Source organism: Ammospiza caudacuta, chromosome 5 (genome assembly GCF_027887145.1).
Source record: "Ammospiza caudacuta isolate bAmmCau1 chromosome 5, bAmmCau1.pri, whole genome shotgun sequence".
In the NCBI taxonomy this organism is placed as follows: Eukaryota; Metazoa; Chordata; class Aves; order Passeriformes; family Passerellidae; genus Ammospiza; species Ammospiza caudacuta.
This window is the reverse complement of record NC_080597.1, coordinates 4,086,388-4,107,819: the sequence shown is the minus strand read 5'-3', so window position 1 is coordinate 4,107,819 and position 21,432 is coordinate 4,086,388. Positions and strand designations below refer to the sequence as shown.

Here is a 21,432-nt window from a genome sequence, read left to right as displayed (position 1 = left end):
TTGAGATTCTGCATAGAGAACATGTTCTGCTGGATGCCCAGTGAATGGACAAGACACTGGACATTGAAGATACTGCTGGAGATGTTAGGACAAGATGGGGAAGGTCCAGGTCTATATATAAACTCCTTAGCTTAAAACATTCTGATGGATGGCTCTTTCTTCCCAGGGGAATGGCCATTTCACATATTCACACCTCCAAATGTTTTTTTTAGACACGATCTTTATGGTCTTTTTCTTTTACAAGAAACTTATTTTGACATTAAAACAGATTGAGAGAAAAATAATGTGGGGGCCAAGGAGGTAGTCACAAAGGAAATCTCATCTACTCCTAACCATTTTTACACAATTACAACACAAACTGACATGTGTGGAGCTTCCCACTGATGTGGTATTCAATTTTTTAAAGGCCTAAAAAGGATTTACTCCCCCCAGGCTTTTTTGAAGTAAACTTCTAGTCTAGCAATTACTCTAGTATTGAAGTGACTGACCTAAAGTTGAACAAGAAATCTGACAGATTCAAAATTTGAATTCAAGCTTTTGGTTTTCAAAGACATCTACTCCTCAATGACAACTACATCATAGGTAGACATAGGTACCTCAATTTAGGTAGGCACTACATCATTTGCTTTGCCCTAGCTGCTGTTTGGATAGTCTTTCCCAAATAAAGAAAGAAGTTTGCCTCCCATTAGGGCTGCCTTGCATCTTCCATAGTGTTTCCTGCAGACAGAAAAGTGGGAGAACAAACAAGTGTTCTGCTGGGCTATTAAAGATTTTATTTGAAGCCTGATGATCAGCAAACCTGTCCCCAAAAATCATAACATTAGTACAAGCAAATGGCTTTTGCAAATGGCTTTCTGCTACATCTATAAAAGCATGGAAACTCTGCAAGTGGTTTCTAAGAAACGTGACAAAGAAAACTCCTCACAGAAAGGACATTCAGGGAAAACTCTTTAAGTTTAAGGAGAAACACTTCCCCTGAGTCATAGCTACATTTAACTTCCATATGTCAGGTGTTGTAAATTCACAGTGAGCCTCATGGCAGAGAAGAATGATGCATCTGATTCCATGTTCTCAGAAGGCTTATTTATTACTTTATTATACTATATTATATTAAAGAATACTATACTAAAGAATATAGAAAGGGTACTTACAGAATGCTAAAAGGATAATAATGACAACTTATGACTCTTTCCAGAGTCCCTATACAGCTTGGCCCCAGTTGGCCAATAAGCCAAAACAACTCACACCAGAATCCAATGAAACAATCACGTGTGGGTGAACAATCTCCAAACACTTTCCACATGTGAGCACAACACAGGAGAAGCAAATGAGATAAGAATTTGTTTTCATTTTCTCTGAGGCCTCTCAGCTTCCCAGGAGAAAAACCCTGGGTGAAGGAATCGTGTTCAGAGAATGTGAATGCCACAGTCAGAGAAGGAGGAGGTTGTAGCATAAAGGAAATGGGAAGTTCCTCCAGGAAAACCTTCAGATGAGCAGTTGCTTCTTCAGGCATCTGCTTGTAGGATTATGCCAGACGTAAAACTTTGCATCCATATGGTGCACTGCAAACAAGGCACTCACTGCTACACAAACATCAGCTGATTTCTGCACATCCTTTGTTTGCCTTCTAGCCAACCCTCTAATCTCTGCTGGGGCTTGCTGGGATAATTAAAGAGGAAGCAGGAAATTAAAAGGTGCTGTGTTCTTCAGGGACAGGGATAAACTGAGGTAGAGAATGATTGTGACTTGCCAGGACCACACAAGGAGTGGGAGAACCCTCAGATTATTTCCCAGTTTGCAGCCCCCATTGGGAGATGTGGGATTTCTTGCATTAAAACTAGGATTTCTCTTGAAAAGCATCATGGAATTTGGGAAGTGCATCATTGGACTCTTGGTCTGGATCATCTCCTGGCCACCTCTGCCCCTTTGGCACACAGGAACAATGGCAAAGGATGTCCTCAGAGTAAACCACCCTGGGCTTGGACACAAGTGGCTGTACCCCTTCTCCTTCTGTGACTTCATGCCCCTTTTAACTGACTCAAAATTATCAATTCTGAGTGCTCAGGTTGGTAGAAGAACTCTGTGGTCCTACAGGGGTTTTGATAAGGGTGTTTTAAAGCACAGTGGTATAGCTCAAGTGTTTATTTACAGTGAGACAAATCTTTCTGCTGCTTGGCTACAGACAGATAAGGTTTTTTTACCTAGGAATCTGGGTGACTGTTAAAAAAAAAGAGAAATAAAACACAAAAACCTTCCACAATGAACCCCAGAACCACGAATGTGGAACACTTTGAATAGCTCTAGCTAGAAATATTATTAGACTTGTGAATAAGCATGTTTGTGTGTTATCTTCTTTTATGAGGGCTAAATACCCTTGCTTGCAAAGGAAAAGAACACCTTATGGATGGCCCAGCCAGCACAGACCTGTGCCCTCCAGATAAAGTGCCCTTGCCAAAGACAGCACCAGGCAGATACAGAATTAAAAATAAACCAGTAGCTTAAGAATCCCAGTAAAATGAAATGCAACTGCCCAGATTTTGTGCTCCATTTCAGCGACACTGGTTTGTGTTCTCAACCTGTTGCAGAAATTTCCAGATTACCGACTTTAAGAGACAATTCATCTGTTTAAGAACTACCCCATAGTGCTGTGACTGTGGTGAAAGGAGTCCTATATGAGAAAAACAGTAATTTTTATGCCAATTTTGTTTGGTTTTAATACCTGTGCTGAGACTTCAAGTGCTGGTTTTCTTTGATGGAGACCTTGGAAATAGGTTAACTCAAGGAGCTTTTTGTTTTGTGGAGCTGAGTGCATATAAAATCACCCAGATGGCTGAGAGCCAGGTGCAGTTTTCTTCAGTCACAAAAGTATTGTCATTTCTCATGACTTCACTGCAATGTTTTTTTGACATTTGCTGCCTTCTCTGCATCCCTGACTGACGGCAGCAGACACTGAGAATCTCAGCTTTGCTGGAGAGCCCATGGAGATGTGTTCAGCCACTGTGATTATGCAGAGTAGTTTGAAGGTGTTATGCAGGTGTGCTCTGAAACCTCGCACACAAATAGAATAATCTCAAATAGCTGAAATAGGAGTGCAGGAATTCCTTTCCACCTTCCCCTTCCTTTATTCTATTCCCAGGAGATTTTCTGTCATCCACACTTTGCACCTGTATAGCTGCCCCAGGACAATGACTTTAAGCATTTCTCTGACCTTAAGAAAACCTTTTCCTTGTGTCTCAGCATAAGATGGTAAATAACTCCAAATTGATCAAAGATTTTTCACATTTATATAATAAATACCAGCAGAATTAAGAATAGATCCTGGAAAACTGGGACCAAAGTCTCTTGCTGTCAACAACAGCTCACTGTGGTTCATTTTTGAGAAACAATTACTGGAGACCACTGTAATGCTACTTCAGACATTTACACCAGCCTGACTTTGAGGTTAAATATTGAAATGTATGCATTTTTTTCTGGCTGCTAATTAATTGTTGGTGTAGACCCACATGGACTGCAGAAATATCATTCATTTGCTCTGTGCACATAAACATGATCCTTGCACTTGTATTCATATTGAAACTTCTCTGTAGCAGTTAAAATTCACTGTGAGTAGCTCGGAATGTTCAGGAGAATTGGTATGAATCAGACTATGATTCCCTAAGAGATTCAAAAATGCAGAGAGAAGCTCTCTGCCTATACCATAGGATAAAAATTACTGAATACCCTGTATCAAGCTAGTAAAGCAGTTAATTTTTTTCCTTTCTAAACAGATTTTAAGCCTGCTGCTCAAAAAGGCTCAAGCTCTTCTCAAAATCACCTGTATCTTTTTCACACATAAAAATATGGAAATATGTTGAGGGAAGGCTTCCATAAAGAAAGGGGAAAATAATGTGACATTCTAAATCTGTAGACATCTATTGTATATTTGCTGAAGATCAGACTTTTATCACTTGCTAGAGGTGTAAAATTAATATGCCTTAAATTAATAAAAGTACTGATTTCACGCTCCTGCAAGCCACAGGGGAAATGATGAATCAATGCAGCTTTTTCCGTGAGCAAAGCAAAGGTTTGAGCAGGAAAAGTGTGGAAGGATGTGCCCCCAGAATGGCAGAGAGCTGTAAAATCCCATTCCCACTGTTCTTCAGCAAAGGAATAACTTGAAGGGAACAGGGAATAAAGGGATACTAAGGGGAGGCAGTGGCAATCCATCAAAAACCTCTTTTGCACCAGCACAGAGAGAGCCAAGGAAAGACCAGGGAATTGCAGACCCTAAACTCCTGTGCACAGGGACAAATGCTGAAGGGGTGTTTTGTTTCACCAGGCAACAGGCAGAATGATTAACTTAACACTTGCACAGGCTGCTGATGCTGCCCTATAAATAGGCTTTAAAAGTTTTAAGTTCCACAGACTTAGGGCTTAAGCAAACAAGGTGCAGTTTAATGGGAATATCATGAAATATAGCATCAAGAACTACTTACCAACCCAGACATCTTTTTTTTTTTTTTTTTCCCTGCTTTTCTCTTAGTAATGCACAAACCAAAGTCCAAATGTGGACATACTCCCAGGGTTTTAGGGTTCTGCAAAATTGAAATTGGCCTTATTCTCAATGGGATAACAAATTTTTCATCATGGCAATTCTGGACAAGGTGAAAAATTTGCCATTCAAACAGTTTGCTTCAGTATTGCAGCACTGAAGCAGAAAGTGGAGGGAAGGGCAGAGGAAGTTACTTTATAAAGAAAAATTGCATCAACTCACTTTCTGAGAGAAAATGAAATTGAAATTGCCCTTAAATGAATTGTTTCCCCCACAGCTTGTTTCAGCAGCAGGCAAAATGCAGCGCACTCATTTATTCACTTGTTGTTTTGTGGGGAAAAGAGACAATTATCAAGTTGTGTATAAGGCTCTGACTTCTAAAAATTCACGTCAGTTTTGTGTCATTACTGTATGCACATAACACTTTATGATGTATCCCCACAATATAAATGCATTTTTTAATATAAATTTCCTAGTTAAAACTGCACTAATGCTGGTAAATGGGGCCTATGTTGGTGGTAAATGTGTTGAGCTTTGACAGGGAGATACTTTCCACCCCTAATCTAAGTGAGGCGCCAGCAAATCCATCAGAGGAGATTTATTTAAGAGATTCATCCCACTGCTGGCCTTGCTGCAGTAAAACAGGCTATAAAGTTCCAGCAAAGCCAAACAGCAGCGTCCTGCTGGGCTGATGTAAATGCCAGTGCATCCAGTGGCCTGTGCTCAGTGTTTGGGGCAGCCCGAACTGGATTTTAGGCTGCCCCAAACAGATTCTTAGGATTTTTATTATAAACAAAGGCCTCCCCACTGCTCTGCAAGTGCTGAACATTGGGAAGGCTTTGAGATCACTAATTATTTTAAGAATCCTAAAAGCATTTAGCTAAGACAAACATCCAGAAGTAAGGTGAGCACCCGAAATTATTGTGATGCACTGACAATGGTTTCTGGGGCTACTGCTGCATGGTGTACATATATATATATGTGTACTATATATTATATATAAAATATACTCAGGTTTATATATATATATATATATATATATATATATATATATATAACCTTATATATGTATTTTATGTATATATATTTTATGTGTGTATATATATATATAATACATTATATATATATATATAATACATTATATATATATATATATATATATAAAATATATTATATATATAATATACTCATTCTTCCCAAGCTGTCACTGTTCTGACTTGGGTATGGAATTCCAGCCTGGCACTAAATAGCCAAAATAAAAAAAAAAAAAATAAAATAAAGATGCAGCAAACAACTAACCTTCAACTCAAGTGGATAAAAAAACAATTCTTCTGGAATGGCCTCGGTTAGGACAGTAGATAAAATAGGAAAAAAAATTCTATCCTGATGGTACCCTTACTTCTGGTTGCACTGGATGGAGAAAAGATGCAGAGTGTAAAAAGCTATATAAAGCCCAAGCAAGGTGGAGAGAGAGTTTCACAGTGACGTGCAGAAATGAGGCAAAGCCACTAGGGTTTAGCCACTGATCTCTGATGCTGGGAGCTCCACTTTTTTAGCTTCCAGAGGTGCTTGCCAAGACAAATCTGTTTCAGATAAGCTAATGGAAAGGCAAACTTAATCCTAAATTGCTATTTGCTCTTTATTTCTCGGGGCTTGTCTCCTATGTACTTCATTACTTCTTCAGAGAGTCTGGGCTCTATTATTTTTCCCTACACAGCTTCTTGAAAAGACAGTGTCCCATATCTAGTGCTGGAATGTCCTCATGAGGAAAATTTAACTTTTACCTCCAGCATGTGACACACAGCTTGAGACTTCCAGAGGCATTGGTTTGCTGTCAAATACAGGTACCAGAACACCCTTGCTGACATCCTGACCCCACTCTTGTCATATTTTGTGTTTCTGCTTTGTGGACTGATAATACTAGAACACCTGGGCAAAACTGCTACAATAATATTCTTTTAGCACAGACACACAGCTATTTTTTGTTTTCCTAACCTTATTCTTAGAAAGATCTGTACTGCTTCTGCAGACATCTTCCAATAAAAAAAAAAGCAGCCTGGAGCAGATGCCCAGCATGGAAATGTCAAGTCTGAACAGTTAAACCTAAGCAGTATCCTAAGAAACTGAGGAGGGTGCTGGTACTACCCTAACACTATTTAATGCTACATTAACAAGTTTTGCTTTCAGTGAAGATCCTGAGAGATGCCACTCATCCCTGTCAGAGAAAGAAATGCAGGAACCCACTGACTTCACTTAGGTCAGCATTTAGAGGCAGCACAGCTAAATAGATCCTGTTTTAGGACCTGTGATCCTGTCCTGTGCTAGTCATTGCCATTGTCTCCTCATTATTTTAATTACCAAAGCTCTTAGCAAACCACACCTTTATGTTTGTTTTTTTCTTGTTTTCGGTTGGGTTTTTTTTTTTCTCCTCTGAGCAGTCCAAGCCAGGCTCATGTAGAAGTACCACATTGCTATAGAGCAGAAAACCTCATGACTTTGGGCATTTTCCTGCTGTCCTGTGATAAGAAGCCTTCTATTAAGTGCTTGTATCAAGGAGATGGAGACACAAGGTTGTGGCAAGCCTGTGTTTACGTGACTGAAAAATAGAGCATGCTGATAGGGGCAGTTTGAGTCATACAGACAGCAGGAAGAGTCCTTGGTCCAAGGAGTCAGCATCTAGATTGAGCTGGAATGGTCTGGGTTAGATGACCTTGGTCAGTTCCTTTGTGGTTTTATTCAGTGTGTCCTCAGTTTGTGAAATCCATGCTGGTTGCAAGGGTGTGTTAGTGCTGTGCTGCATAAACTCTGGTGCTGCTGCAAGGCAGGGGTGGAAAAAACCTGTGAACTATAACTTTTTCAGATGATGTGTTTTTGGAGAATTTGTAGGAAGTATTCTAAATTTTGAATGAAAAACGATGCAGCACCTATGACTGAGGAAACAGCACCCACACTTTTCCTGGGTCTGTGATTTTACAGTGCTTGCTTTCAAGCTGTGTTTTGTCTTTCAGTTCATTATATTACTTTCTGGGAGTCTGCTAGGATTGGTTTTGGGGTCACTCCAGACATGCTCTTTTCCCCTGGGCATCATCCATGGCAAGACTGATCCTGCTCATGGTGGCCTTCCCAAGCCCACAAATAAACGCTGGCTTTTTCTTTTTCATTTATTTTCATATATCAGCCTTCTCCTATCTGTGAGGGCCACAGCATTTGTTCAGGACACAGCACAAGGTTATTTAGTCTAGCATTTTGTGGAGCCTTGAATTAATCTTTAATTTTCCATAACTAATGTTCTGTATTAGCTTTGCAAATAATCCCTTGAAATTTCCATCTAGTTTTGAAGAGTTGTAACTAAAGCTCACCCTCTGTGACTTTGCTTTTTCATCTTCCAACAGTGTTAGCTTAAGGTTTGTCTTTCTAAATCTGACTGCTTCTACATTTCCTCTTTGATATGTGCAGATCTCCTCTGTGCAAGCTCTCTGTTCGCCAGTGTGCTTTCAAATCTTACACCTTGTTCAGAGGTAAAAATATTCCTGTCAGCATGGAAAGCTCTGCATTTTTGTTCTGATCTCCATGAGAAAAAAATTGCATCTGTATTCTGCTCTTCTATGCGCTCCTGTTAATCTCTGTTCTTGCAAATAAGCCACTGCTGCACAAATTGTGCTGTTCATTTTAATGAGTTCAAAAGCATAAAATTTGGATGTTCTCATTAACATCCCTGCAGTGCAGTCCAAACATTGATTCAGTGAATGCTTTCCACCTAGTGCCATAAAGTTATATGTTAAATAAAACCAATTCAGAAAGTTATAGATTTTTTTCATTAGATACTTGAATATTCAATCTTAAAAAAGATTTCATAACAGTGTTATGAAGATCACCTATCTCATCAAATGAAGAGAGGGCTCCATGTGGTTAGTGTGTAGGAATAAGCAGATATATAGAATACAAACACTACTGAAAAAAGGGAAGCGGCCCAGAGGAGAGGATCATGACTGTAGCAGGGTTTTAGCTTAAGAGGAATTAAAAATCCACTAAGCACCAGGGAAAGATTCTTAATCTTAATTTAATATACTGATGGTTACCAAGATCATATTTTTTAAGCCAGGAAGGGTTATTGCAGTCCTGTTCTCTGACCCCCTTGCAATGAAGGACATAAAAGTTTGTCACTGGGGCAATTCTTTAATGAGGAATAAAACCTTTAGGTGTTTATGAGACACCTAGAATTGGACAGATTCTGCACTGCTGAGAGCAGTCTTTTCTGGTCTTTTCTGTGGAGTCCTAGAAGTCTGCAGAATAATACATAAGACCTGTCCAAACTATGGAAGTGTTTCTTATAATACAGGCTCCCAAACTCCTCCCAGTCTGCACTGAACACTATGTGAATTTCCACCACAGTGGTACTGAGTTAAATCTCAGGGGCCTCTTTCATACTGGATCCCAAATAGCAATAATGAAGAAACCAGTCATACTGAGTGTGTTTAAAATAGAGGTAGTTTGTTTTCATGAGACAGGCTTGGTTATTTCACATGCTGGGTCAGAAACTGCAAACAAAATTTGCTGAGAAATTACCAAAGTGATGCTGAGGATACACAGTGGTGGGTGGTGAGAACTAGACTGGCTTAATTACACTGAATACTAACAAAAGAGTATTCTTGCATGAGATTTTATTATTTGAGATTACCATGGGAGACTGAAGATTAGTATATGAATGTTTGATTGTCCAGGACACAGTTTACTGTAATATCTTGAGACCTGTAATGTTTCACCTAGATAAAGGTCAATTTTTCTTTATTGGAGATAAACTTTTTGAAACTTTTGCCAAGACATATTGTGGATTACAATGAACTAATTTCATGCTGTAAATCAGCCTGGAGGAGAACCAACTCCAGTGCACATAACCAAAGGAATCCAGTTGGGTTAAGCAGCAGTGTATCACAAATTCTGCCACTGAGGTTGGCTAACAAGGTGTTTGTTTTGGCACTCATACTCCCATGTCCAACATTTTGGAGAGCGTGGGGTTTGGTGGGGATTTTTTTGTTTGTATGTTTTCTCTGCCACCCATGGGTCTAATACTGCATTCTTCTGTGGTGACTCTTCAATAATTTCCAATTTATTCTGCAGTGAAAAAAAAAGAAATAGCTGACTCTGATCTTCTTACACTTTGAATGACACATTTGAAGTTCTCCCTTGGGCAGCTCCTCTGGGTCAGTTGCTGGGTAGGTCAGGCAGAGATCATGGCTGACAGCTCTGGCTAAGTGGCTTCCACTGCTCTGGGGAGTGGGAATTTTGTTTCCCAGGGCAGGCACAGGGATGAGCTGCTGACAAAAGCAGCTCTCTAGAGCAGGGTTGTGTAAATCTCTGATAGACTATGTTGTAGTCAGACTGAGGCTTGGATGGAAAATACAGCCACATGAAGGGGGGAAAGGAAGTAAAGACAAACTCCTTTTGTGCTTGTGGGTTCTGTGGGTCAAAATGAAATTAGCCCTATTGGAAAAGCAGTGAAAGACAGGATTACCAGATATGTTTTTAATGAAAATAAGTGTTGTTTCTGTGCTTTATTTTGCTGTCAGTAATAAGTGTTAGTGGCAGGGCCAGAAGGATCCCAGAGGGCTGACAGGGCTGGTTCTCAGACAGTGCCAGACTGGGAGCCATCCCTCAGGCTGGATCTCAGCAGCCCTGGCCCTGAGGAGAAATCATGGAAAGGAGCTCTGGCAATGCCCAAGCCACAATTTTCTGGGTGATTTGGGGCTCTCAGGCTCCCATTTCCTTCACCTCAGTCACTTGACGCCTGTCCCAGCGGCCTGCCTTGCAGGATGGAGACTGTGCTGGTGGCCACGGTTCCCACAGCCTTTGGGAAGCCACAGTGCTGCTCAAGCACTGGAGAAATTCCCTCCCTGGGAGAATACATCCTGCCCACTTGCATCCTTCCACCCTGAAAACTTCTCAAGCCACTTATCCAAGCAGCTCCCCTGTGGTAGCACAGCACCGCCACTGCCCCAGGCCTCTGCTCCGGCTTTTCTGCAGCTCCTCTGCTGCTGACCCCAGAGGCAGCAGAACAACCTGGCAATGTCAGCAGCTCTGTGTGCTTTCAAACCCAGGCTGGATGTTTTCAACATATTCCCTCATTTTCCTGCAAGCAGACTACTGTCTAACATTTCTGGAAAGGCAACTGGAGGCCCCAGCCAATTTCTATGGCATTTTAAAGCTGCACATATGTTTAATATATCTACTACTTCCTTCCCCAGGGCTTCATGCCTCTCTTGCCATTCATCTTTTCATGCTGGATGCAGAGAATATGAGTTATCTACAGCATCACTGCCATAACATATGGCACTTCCCAACACCTACATGGCAAATCCATCAGGAGCTGTAGCAGCTGCAGCCTGACTCCAGCAGTGTGAATGCTCTACCTGGTGGGAAACAGCCATAAAAAAAGAACTTTTCCCATTCAGAAGTATGAAAAGGCTACAGAAACAGAGGCACCTCCCTCAGCTGTTTGCCTGTCTCCAGGAAAAGGTAGGAGTCAGTGAAAACAGGAGGGGCTGGTTTGATCTGAGGTAAAGGGAAGGAAATGTGGGCTCAAACAGCAGGTCAGGATGAGATCTGCTGAGGTAGGACTTCCAAAACTCTGGGGTGGCAATGGAGAGCTCCAGCAGCTCCCCTCAGACTGCCTGTGGAGAGGGAAGGGAAGCTGAGGGGTGTCCCTGCCCAAAGCTGGGATTGCCTCTGCAGCAGGGGTGTACAAAAGGCTGCCAGAAATACTGAGCAAACACAGACCTGGAAAGAAAGCAGCAAATGAATGAGGGTGCCACAGCTCCCTTGCCACCTCAGAGCAATTCTTTGTCTCTCCTGCTCACCAGGGCTCTGTCAGGAGTGTGGTGAGAGGGTACAAACATCTCCAGTCACCAGCAGATAATCACAGCCCTGCTACCAGGGCTCAGCTAGAGCCTAAAGCATTCATTGATCCTCCTGCTTTAGGGCACTGTTAGTTTTTCATACATCTAACATATTTATTTTTGGGTGCTGTAATGTAAAAGGCTCAAGGGTGGCACAAAAGAGAGTTTCTTTGAGAAATACAGACATAATTTGTTTCTCCTGCTCTGCCACAAAGCCAAAATAGGTAAATTTACCAAGTTCTATGACCAAGATTAGCTATGTACAGATATAGACTGCTTTCCTTTTTAACCTGTGCAAAGCTGGCTTCAGGCAATGACTGCCTGGAGCAGCCAACATCCTCCAAATCCACACCAAGGAGTGGTTTCCAGGACCAGTTCCAGTGGGAACCACTTCAGAGTGGCTGTTCCTTGCTGCATCACACCACTGCTGCCAGGATTAGCTCACCTAGTCTCATGCCCTGAATATTTGATGATGCTCAGTGCACTGACAGTGTGGGCAAAGAAGGAGCTGGGGATGAGAAGCAGAGATGGGAGGAAGCCCAGAGTGAGGAGGATGAGAAAGGAGCTGTAAATACAAAGTCTTCCTGTAAAGAACAAAGCCATTTCACCATATGCAGTCTTTAGGGAATATGCACAGTTCTAGGGAGCTGGAAGGGGGAGGGTGACAGCTGAGAAGAAGCAAGGCAAGAAAAGTATATACAAGGAAAAAAGACTTCAGATATCAGGGAGGTAACAACAAGTTTGTGGAAGATTAAAAAATCTTGCTGTTTCAGAAAGTTTCTGCATTCTGTACCCTGCTGGGGAGCAGCAGACTGACCCAAGCAGTGCAAACCTTTACCAAAACCAGACAAACCATTCCTGGAACTCCAGCAGGAAGCTTTGCAGTTGCCTTTAGCTAAACTGCAGGAGACAAGGGGGCAGGGCAGCTATCTTATCAAGGCAAGAGCTGCAGGGGGTGGCCAGGCACAGGACGAGGGAAAAATTTGTGCTGCACGCATAAATCTTGAATCCTTGCATTCCTTCCTCAGCAATCAAACAGCAGGCTATATTTAGCCCAACCTAAACAACAAAAAAAAAGAAGAACAGCAGGACTAGTCTTGGCTCCAACAGCTGCCACCAGCTGCTCAGAGGGGATACAGGTAGAGCTGGTGTCAGATGTGGTTAAATGAGATGGAACAGGGGAGGCAGCTATGCCTGAATGAACAACGTTGGCATTTGGTTAGAGGAATTCTGCATTTTATGATTTCATGGTTAGCCAGAAGGAGGATCAAATGTTGAGCAGAGCATGAATGGTTTCCACTACAGCAAGGGCAAGGCTACAGTGAACCATGGATAGGCAAACAAGCAGAGCAAATGTTTGTATGTCTAGCCCAGGTTCCTGGTGTTCTTCTCTTTAGTTATAGCATGACAAGATCAACAAATGCAGTTTTGGGAATGTATCTGTGTGCTAAAGCCACAATGCATGCACAGTCCCTTCAGAGGAGCTGGAGCTGGTTGAAAAGTGTAAAACCAGACAATGTAAAAATTTGGAGTGTTTTATGAGTACTTCACCAGCAAAATAGTAAAAAAATTTTTTTCAAATTTTGCAACATAGCAAAATTAATATAGTGGGTGTTAAACATGATCACTGAATAATCACTTAAGCATCTGGTTGTCATTGCCATTCCTAAGAGCAAAAGGGGAGAAAAAAGGCAAATTATCTACTACACTAGTGTAAGTAAAAAAAAACCAAACCAAACAAAGCCCTCAACAGAAAATCCAGCCTCTTTCCACCCATACTTCTGGATTTCAGAGGCACCTTATTGCAGTAATCCATACATTAGTTGGTACAGCAAGGACTTTGAAGATCTTGTGGCAGCTTTTCCTGCCTCACTAGCAGAGCTGTGAGCTTGATAACTAATCACTCCTTAATAACTCGTGTTTCCTCTGCAAAAGTCCCTGAAATGCAACTGGTGGGGGAAAATATATGAGCAGGGATTTGTGAAGCAGAAAAATCACTTTGGGCTTCTTTCCCAGTAACCCAGAGGGTTTTTTTGAATGGGAGGTGGGGTGACAATGAATGCAGTTCTATTTCCCAGATGCCCAGACCTTGCAATTGGGAAGTGATCCCTGGTAGTGTGTTTCAGACATCCCCAGATAATGAAAACAATACACAGATTTCTTGAAGGACTCTCTGGTTTGGCTGCTACTTGAATTTTTCTGCAGGAACTTTCAAAACCAGGTATTTTTCTCGCAGCTATGTCCCCCCATCTGGGCTTAGACATGGGAAAATACCATAAATCAACAGATACAAAAATATATCTGCTCAGGAGTTTCCCAACTGTAACTCTTAAATGATTGGAGTTGATGAGATCCTAATTTCTGTGATGGCACAGGCTCTTTGTGAGGTGACACTCACTGAAACCGATTTCTGGTCACATTTTTGCCCAAATGGAAGCATCCAAGCTGTTGCTGGATCAAAAGGTGAGAACAACCCCTCTGCCCCACATACCTGATTGCACAAGCAATGATTTTCTTAGGAGCTGATACATTTACTGTACATTTATTTCAGTGTCATTTATTGGGAGAAATCCTCAGTATCATTTATTGGGGGAAATCTTCAGTATCTCCCCCATCGCTGAACCCACACACATTTCCATGTCCCATTCCTCAGCCCATCCAGACAGAGAACTGCATCTGCCAGGGGCTGGGCAGACCAGCCCTGCTAACCCAGAAACTTGGGAGTGTTCAGCCTGGCACACACACAGCAAAAAGGCACCTTGGATAGCTGCAGCTGCGGCTGGACATTCTCTTTTTTTGCCAAAATAGAAAGGCTCCTAAGCAGAGGTATCTTGAGCATTCATAGTTCACTGAGTTATGATTTGGAAGAGCATCAGCCATGTGGTGTTATCCAGTACACACCCTGTTTTTCTCCTCTTGGTTCATACATTTTCACTCCTCTTTAGATTGCTGGGCAAATGCTGTGTCTTGTGGTGACATGGAGTCTTTAAGTCTTTATTAATTGTTACCACTGTAGTTTTAAAAGGAGCTATTGAGGAAATCCTCAGTTTTGTTACCATAGGAATGAAGCTGTAGGATTCAGTGAAAGAACAATTTAAACAGCAGTGTTTAAGTGATTCACTTCAACTTTAATTCTCTGCTCCATCCAAGCTCCTCTTGGCTGTAAAGAACGACTCTAAAAGCTGTTTCCCCTCCTCAGTGCTGCTTGACTCCAGCCCAAATTAGGAGGTACAGCCCTGTTATCTATAGCAGGTCTTAGCAATGTCCCTTCCCACCCACAGAGCACTTCCTCCTCTTCCCCAGTGAAGCAGCTGCAAACTGCTCTTTGGCTCAGGCACAGCTCCTCATCTGGCTTTTTTCAGCTGTTTTAAAACAATGTTTATGCAGCTTTTATACAGTAAGAACAGGGTGAATGGAGGAGTAATCTAGTGCACTGTATGAGAGCAGGTTGGGATGCTTGTACCTGGTGAGTTTGGCCATTACTCCGTGTAGTTCTGATCTGGGGGAACTCCTGTGTGCCTCTTTCTGAGCTGGTTTGCTCTTTTTGTATCTGAAAGGTTTAGATCTGCATTAAGTTAAAAGGCAAAACAGGACAGGTATATTGATTAGCCAGGTGAGTTGATTAGCTACTCTGCTGGTCTTCTCCAGCAGGCAGGAGTAGACAAGGCACTCACTCACTCACATTAACTATTGCCTCCTGTTTGTTTTTTAAACCTTTGAATTGTGGAAACTTGATAAGCAGCAAGAAAGTGGAAAGAAAGAAATGTTTTGCTTTTCCTGGATTTAACTCTTTTGTTAAATCTCTTTTGAAAGATCTCAAAATTTGAGATATCTCAAAATTTATTCACTGAATAGGGACAGCATCTCTATTGAAAGAGATCTCCCTTTGGATAGAGATGCTATCCCTATTCAGTGTATATTTTGAGCTATCTCTTCTGATAGAAATGCTATCACTATTCAGTGAGTATATTTGAAGACAGCATCTCTATCAAAAGAGATATCACTATTCAGTGAGTATATCTGGACATATCTCTTTTGATAGAGATGTTATCACTATTCAGTGAGTATATTTGGAGATATCTCTTTTGATAGAGATGCTGTCACTGTTCAGATTTGTGAGCAGTGTTCTGGTTTCCCACCTCACATTTTGGAGAGTCTTGGGAGGGATTGCTTTGTACAACAGGGAGTCTTTCACCCTTAAAACAGATGGCTGGCATTAGCAGTGAGGCTGGGATGTTCCTCAGCTCTCAGTAACGGTAACAGGTCCAACAACTTCTGTAGCGCCTGAGGGACAGCTCTGGCTCTCCACACACTGTCCTGGAGCACAGCACTTCGTTCTCCACAGCTGCTGTGACTCCCTGACCCAAGCTCTGGTCAGGCAGTGGGAGAGGAGCCTCCCCAGGACATTGCAGAGTGTGCCTGGAACTCCACAGATGCGGTCAGGTGCTTCAGCCACTCACAGATTAAGAACCTAATGCCTGGCCCTTCCTCAGCAATGAGGATGAGCCAGGAAAGCAAGCCAGTGACCGTATTTTGGCATGACTTTCTGGCAATTGCAGTGGCCCTATTTATCACCCAAAGTCTCCTTTTCATTGCATGTGTGCTCCAGCATTCTGCCTTGTGCTCTTGCTTCTAGAGTCTGGCTTATCTTCCAGCTGTCTGGCCAAGTCTGCTCCAGCAAGCTCTGACCACAGGGTCCTGTCCTCCAAACTGATCACAGGGACAGGGCATGGTGTGGTAACACCAGAAAACACATTATTGACACTATTCTAGCAGGGTACTGCCCACCAGAGCCAGCTGTTTGCAGGCTGCTCTGTGCCCAGCTCTGTTCCTAGCAAAGGTGCAACAAACAGCACTTGCACAGCTCCCACTGTTGTTGCTGTTGGCTACAGGCAAATAGGTATTTTCAGACACCACCCCCCTCACACACACACACACACACACACACACATTTATTTCTCTGCAGTTGGCCAAGCTGTTGAAACTGGATCCTTTTATGGGAATGTACAAGAGGGGTTTTCATAAGCAAGCTGGAGATTCTGGAAGGCACAGTTCAGGCTCTGTTCAGGTAGCTGACAGTGCTCTGTGGCCCTTCCACCCCATTAAATTCATCCTGTTGTGCTGCCCACTTATTTCTGCCTTCATTTTCACACAGACTGGCAAATATGGTCACAGTCAAAAGGGGGGACCTCATTCATATTTTATGTAATATTTCCTTGCATCTCAAAGGGAAAAAAAGGAGAGAGGAGAAGACTTTGAAGGACTAGGATGTTTTTATTGGCTTTCTATTTCTTCTGTCTCCCACCCATTTCCAGGACTACAGGAAAATATTTTTACTATTTACACTATCCTAGTATATATTGAAATCTACAAAAAGGATACAATAGGTAAAAAAGGCTTTTGTTGATCCTGTGCTGGTGTGGCATTTTAACAGAGCACTTCAAAGCTAGTTTTGTATTTTTTAAATATAAGCTCTCAAACTATTAAGAATACCAGGGAGGGGAGACTCTTTTAGTCCTTGTTTTCCTGCAAATATTTCAATGTTCCCTTGCATTATTTTGAATCCAGCCAAAAGACTGGAATACCACAGAATCCATCAACTGAATGCAAGATAAACCAAAAGGGGAACCACTGAAGTTGCAAAACTTGGGTAGGACAGTGAAATATGAATACAAAAGAGGGAATGGGGTAAGAGCAGCAGGGGAAGAGTTTAAACTTATCCCAGAATATTATCAGCATTCCCTGGGGCATTCTATTCAAAAAGGTGTAATTTAATCTGCGTTGCCTTTGAATAAGCAGCATAATCTCTAAGAACTTCTGCCTCACATATGCCTTTTGTCCTGATAGCTGACAGAACTACTTCACTGATAGTGTTCTGCTAAAATACCTTCAGGGTAAATGTGCTTTTATAAACAACCCATTCCCAAGTTACTGAAACTGTAATGCTTTTATAGGACAGAACCTTGGCATGTGTAACATAAAAGTCACTTTGGGGAACTGGAGCTGGTTGATGGCAGCTGAGTCTGGCTTAATGCTCTTACCAGGACATCCTATCTCCTGCCTTCTCTTGTGCAGATTTTTTTTTTTTTCTAAAAGAAACAGTATATTACAGTTCCCAAAGTGCCACAGGAGCATGATTAGGCTCAGTCTCCTCATTTCTCATCCCTGTGGGTGCAAGGACTTGTTAGAGTGGTCGTGGAGCTGTCAAGTTAATGCAACACCCCTGAAGTACCCGAGAGAGATTGCAAGCCTCACACTCTGCTCCCCATCTCACCAGAGGAAAGGCTGTCTGCACAAATGGATTTTTAACATTTATGCCTCCCCCTTGTGTCTCTACCACATGAAATCGACAGACTATGTTTATTTCTCAAAAGATCTCTGCAAATGCAAACTTTACACGTGGTGCCGCCTTAGATTGCTGGTAAACATGTAAATCCAGGAGAGCATTGAGAACAAAACTTCTTTGAGTTGCTGAGTCTAAAATCTCCAGTGGAAATCAGCCAGAATTACAACTGTGACAGAAGTCATCTAATATTTAATAGAGGATAGGGAGCATAATACCCTGTGACTTCATCAAGCACAAGCTAAGAAGAGACAAATTGAATATTACTAATTCTGTTCCACTGCAGAAGAATGATGTTTCCACTTACTCCATGAGAAGTGGGTTTGATTTGGGAAGTTTGTTTTGGTGTTGTTGAGCTTTTCCTTAAAAAGTGATAAAAATACATCTATTTGGTAGAACCTGGAGAAAATAGCTCCAAAGAAGGGAGAATTCCTGGCCTGATCCCAACCTCCCTGACAAGAAGGTCAGAGATGTCCCTTTTTATGAAGAGTTTATCAGCACAGAGGGAGCAATAAGTTACCCAAAGACAAGCAGAAGTAAAAATCAGAAATCAAACATACCTGACTTGCCCACGCCAGCGCGGCCGAAGATCGCCAGCTTCACCTCTGCACTCTTGGCCATGCTGGAAGGAAGGCAGTGGTGGCAGACTCCCTCAATTTCCAAAAGTGAAGCACAAGAACTGTTCCCAGCTCCTGCCTTCAGCTTCACCGTGTCATTGTGACGTCAATGCAGAGCCTGGGGAAGAGCAGCACAAGGATGGAGCTGCAAGGAGCCAGGCTCTCCCCTTCCCCTGCCCACCCCCTCCTTTCCCTTCTCCTTTTAAATAATCATGATAATTGAAGCTGTGCTCCTGCTTTAAGCATTGCAGCAACACCACTGACACACTTGGCACTCTTTGTGCAGAGCCTACCTTCAGCTTTCTGGCTATTGCTTTGCTTCACACTGGCACTGTAAGACTGCAAAAGGTACTTAACAACCCCAAGCACCTTGCAGGGCTCCTAATTATTTATTTCTTCCTTTCTCTTTCAGCTGAAATTGCATCTATTTATTGTACTTGAATGTTATTCAGGGAATTATTTTTTGTAGAATATATTTAATAGCTGTGAGCTCTCACTAGCAGTGCCTGCAGATAGCTGCTCTTTCCTTGAGCCCTCCAGCTCCAAAAGGGTTTCAATTACTCAGCAGCAGTTGCCTTAAAACCTTCCAAGCACTTGTACCTTGCTCACTGCCCTAAACAAATCCATACCCAGAAAGTTCTCCAGCGCTCCTTTTTAAGCTGCCTCAGCTCATACATAAACATTCAGCAAAGCACGGGGTCAGCAGAGGGATGCCAGAGTTCCTGGTACTGCACTTTGAGCTGGGGAATTGTCTGTGCTCACAGTTTGGCTGCATGACCTTGATTCTGCTGACCTGGACAGTGGCATCTATAACCATACCTGTCATTGCAGAATGCTTTAAGATCTTCAGTGGCAACATGACAAGCGTGATGATGGTGATCCTCAGCCCTGACGAAAACCTCAAAACTCGGTGTCCCCTTAAAGCAGGGTAGAACTTTACATGTGAATGCAGCCAGTGACAGGTTTGCTGCTGAGCTGAAGCACCCGCTTTAGCCATGAATTCTAACAGTGGTGTAGGATGTCAGCACTCCTCACTTACAGCAAAATGCATTTCTAACGTGTTGTTTGAAAAAAAAAAAAAAAAGAAAAAAGGGGAAAAAAGGCGGAAGACTTTTTCCTATACAAAAACGCTTGTAAAAAGAAAAAGTGAAGACACCTTACGTCGAGAACGGTCCTGATTAATCTCTGATGCCTAAACGCTCCTGATTCCTTTCGCCTGAGAGTATCAGACCGCTCTCAGCGTGCACGGACAGCATGAACTGTTTCAGGACGTGACGGAACGGGATACTCCGGGACTGGGACACCGGCTCTGCCCCCCGCTCCGCAGCTCTGCTTCCCGTTTCCCTGCAGCCCAGGTATCGATTCCTCACCGGCAGCTCCGTCCCTCGGAGCGGGCTTTGCTCCGCACCGCTCCGCGCAGGTGCGCGGGGCGGCTCCGCGGCTGCGGCCCCGCACTCCGCATCCTCCCTTGTGCCCGCACCCACCCGCGGAGAATCCGCGCTCCTCATCCTCCCTTGTGCCCGCACCCGTGGAGAATCCAAGCCCCGCTCCTCACCCTCCCTTGTGCCCCGCTCGGCTCTCACCTCTCTGCTCGCAGCCCGGCCCGGCCCGGCTCGGCCCCGGGCGCTCCCGGCGGCAGCGGCGCGGCCGCACAATGCGGAGGGTCCGCCCGCCCCTCCGCCCCTCGGCCCGGCCGCGGCTCCGCAGCGCCCGCGGAGCTGCCGCGCCACCTGCGGGCCGACGGCGGCTGCCGGAGCCGGGAGCAGCGATGCGGAGAAGAGCGAGAGAGATCCGGAGTGAGAGGGAAAAATGCGGAGAGGAGCGGGAGGGATGTGGAGAGCAGAGGGAAATATGCGGAGAGGAGCAGGAGGGATGCGGAGAGGAGAGGGAAAGTTGCAGAGAAGAGCGGGTGGGATGCGGAGTGCGAGGGATGCAGAGCAGGAGGGATGCGGAGAGAAGGGAAAGGACACAGAGGGCGGCCGGAGGTGCCTCCGTGCTCTCGCAGTATCGTCCCGGAGCGTAACCCGTGCCCAGCGCGGTGCCCAAAAGGAAGGGACGCAGTCCTGTAATCCGGCGGTGCCGCAGCCTTTAATTATGCGGGGCAGCTGCTGTTCGCTTGTGTGGATTCTGGGTAAGCGCTCGCCAAGGCTGCCCCGCAGTTTATTTTAGCATCTCCTGCTCTCTCTGCTTCCCTCTCTCAGTGCTGCTCGCCAGTACCGCCCTGTGCCACCCTGTCCCTCCCGTCCCGACAGCAAAGTGTGACAGCAAAGCGCCAGCAGGGCTGCTGCCCCATCCGGCTGCCTTCCAGTAGCACCGACTTTCGGCTCCGAGCATTTCCCCCCGACTTCCACACTTGGCTTATGGCAAAAGAATTTCTTATTTCAATTTGCAAATGGGCAGAACGAATCGTGTAAGTGCATCAGCCTCTGCAAGACTCGTGTGAGAGCCAGGGATCAAGTTCTGAAATGAGAGGACTGACAGCTCTGACTTCCTTGTTTATTAAACTACCCAGTAATATAAAGATGCATTAGTAACAGATGTGAACCAGAGCTGGAAAGCACTTAGAGTTCAGTGGATGTTCCTCTGTTTCTGTTCCAACTCAGATCTGAATGAGATACCAGATGAGTAAAAGAAAAAGCTCTCCCCTCACTGTCTTCCTTCATGCAAAATTAAACGAAAGTTGGATTGGAAAAGATCTTCCATGGTCCAAGTCTTTCCACAGGAGCAAGATAAGAGTTTAGGGGGCAGGGTGGCAGTCCTGAGGAGAAATGAGAACCTGATTCCCCCTAAGAAGTGCCTGTTGGAGGCCCCCAGGAGCAGATCTCAAAATAGTTGCATTGCAGATCATGGAAAGGCAAAAAAAAAAAAAAATTAGAAGGCAGATATAAAGCATTAGTGTGGTTTATGCTGTACTTCTTAAAAGCCAGGGATTTAAGCCTGCTCTCACTGCTTGGTTTGCATAATTTAGAGGGATTAGATTTTTCCATCCTCCTAAGAGAGCAACTGATGTGTATTTTACATCTGGGGAAATGTGTGTTGGTCTCGAGG

General features: G+C 43.5%; 1 protein-coding gene across 1 annotated transcript in view; it reads right to left on the bottom strand.

Annotated features, from left to right (window-relative positions):
- The window catches only part of RERG (RAS like estrogen regulated growth inhibitor), a 91,164-nt gene extending 71,167 nt beyond the window's left edge, over window positions 1-19,997 (bottom strand). Inside the window, exons 1-2 of the mRNA XM_058805141.1 lie at window positions 19,968-19,997; window positions 18,328-18,502 (exon numbers count right to left, since the gene is read on the bottom strand). Of these exons, the coding sequence (XP_058661124.1) occupies window positions 18,328-18,388 (61 nt within the window). The 5' untranslated portion in view covers window positions 18,389-18,502; window positions 19,968-19,997. The remainder of the gene's footprint in view (window positions 1-18,327; window positions 18,503-19,967) is intronic.
- Between the last annotated feature and the right edge of the window lie 1,435 nt (window positions 19,998-21,432).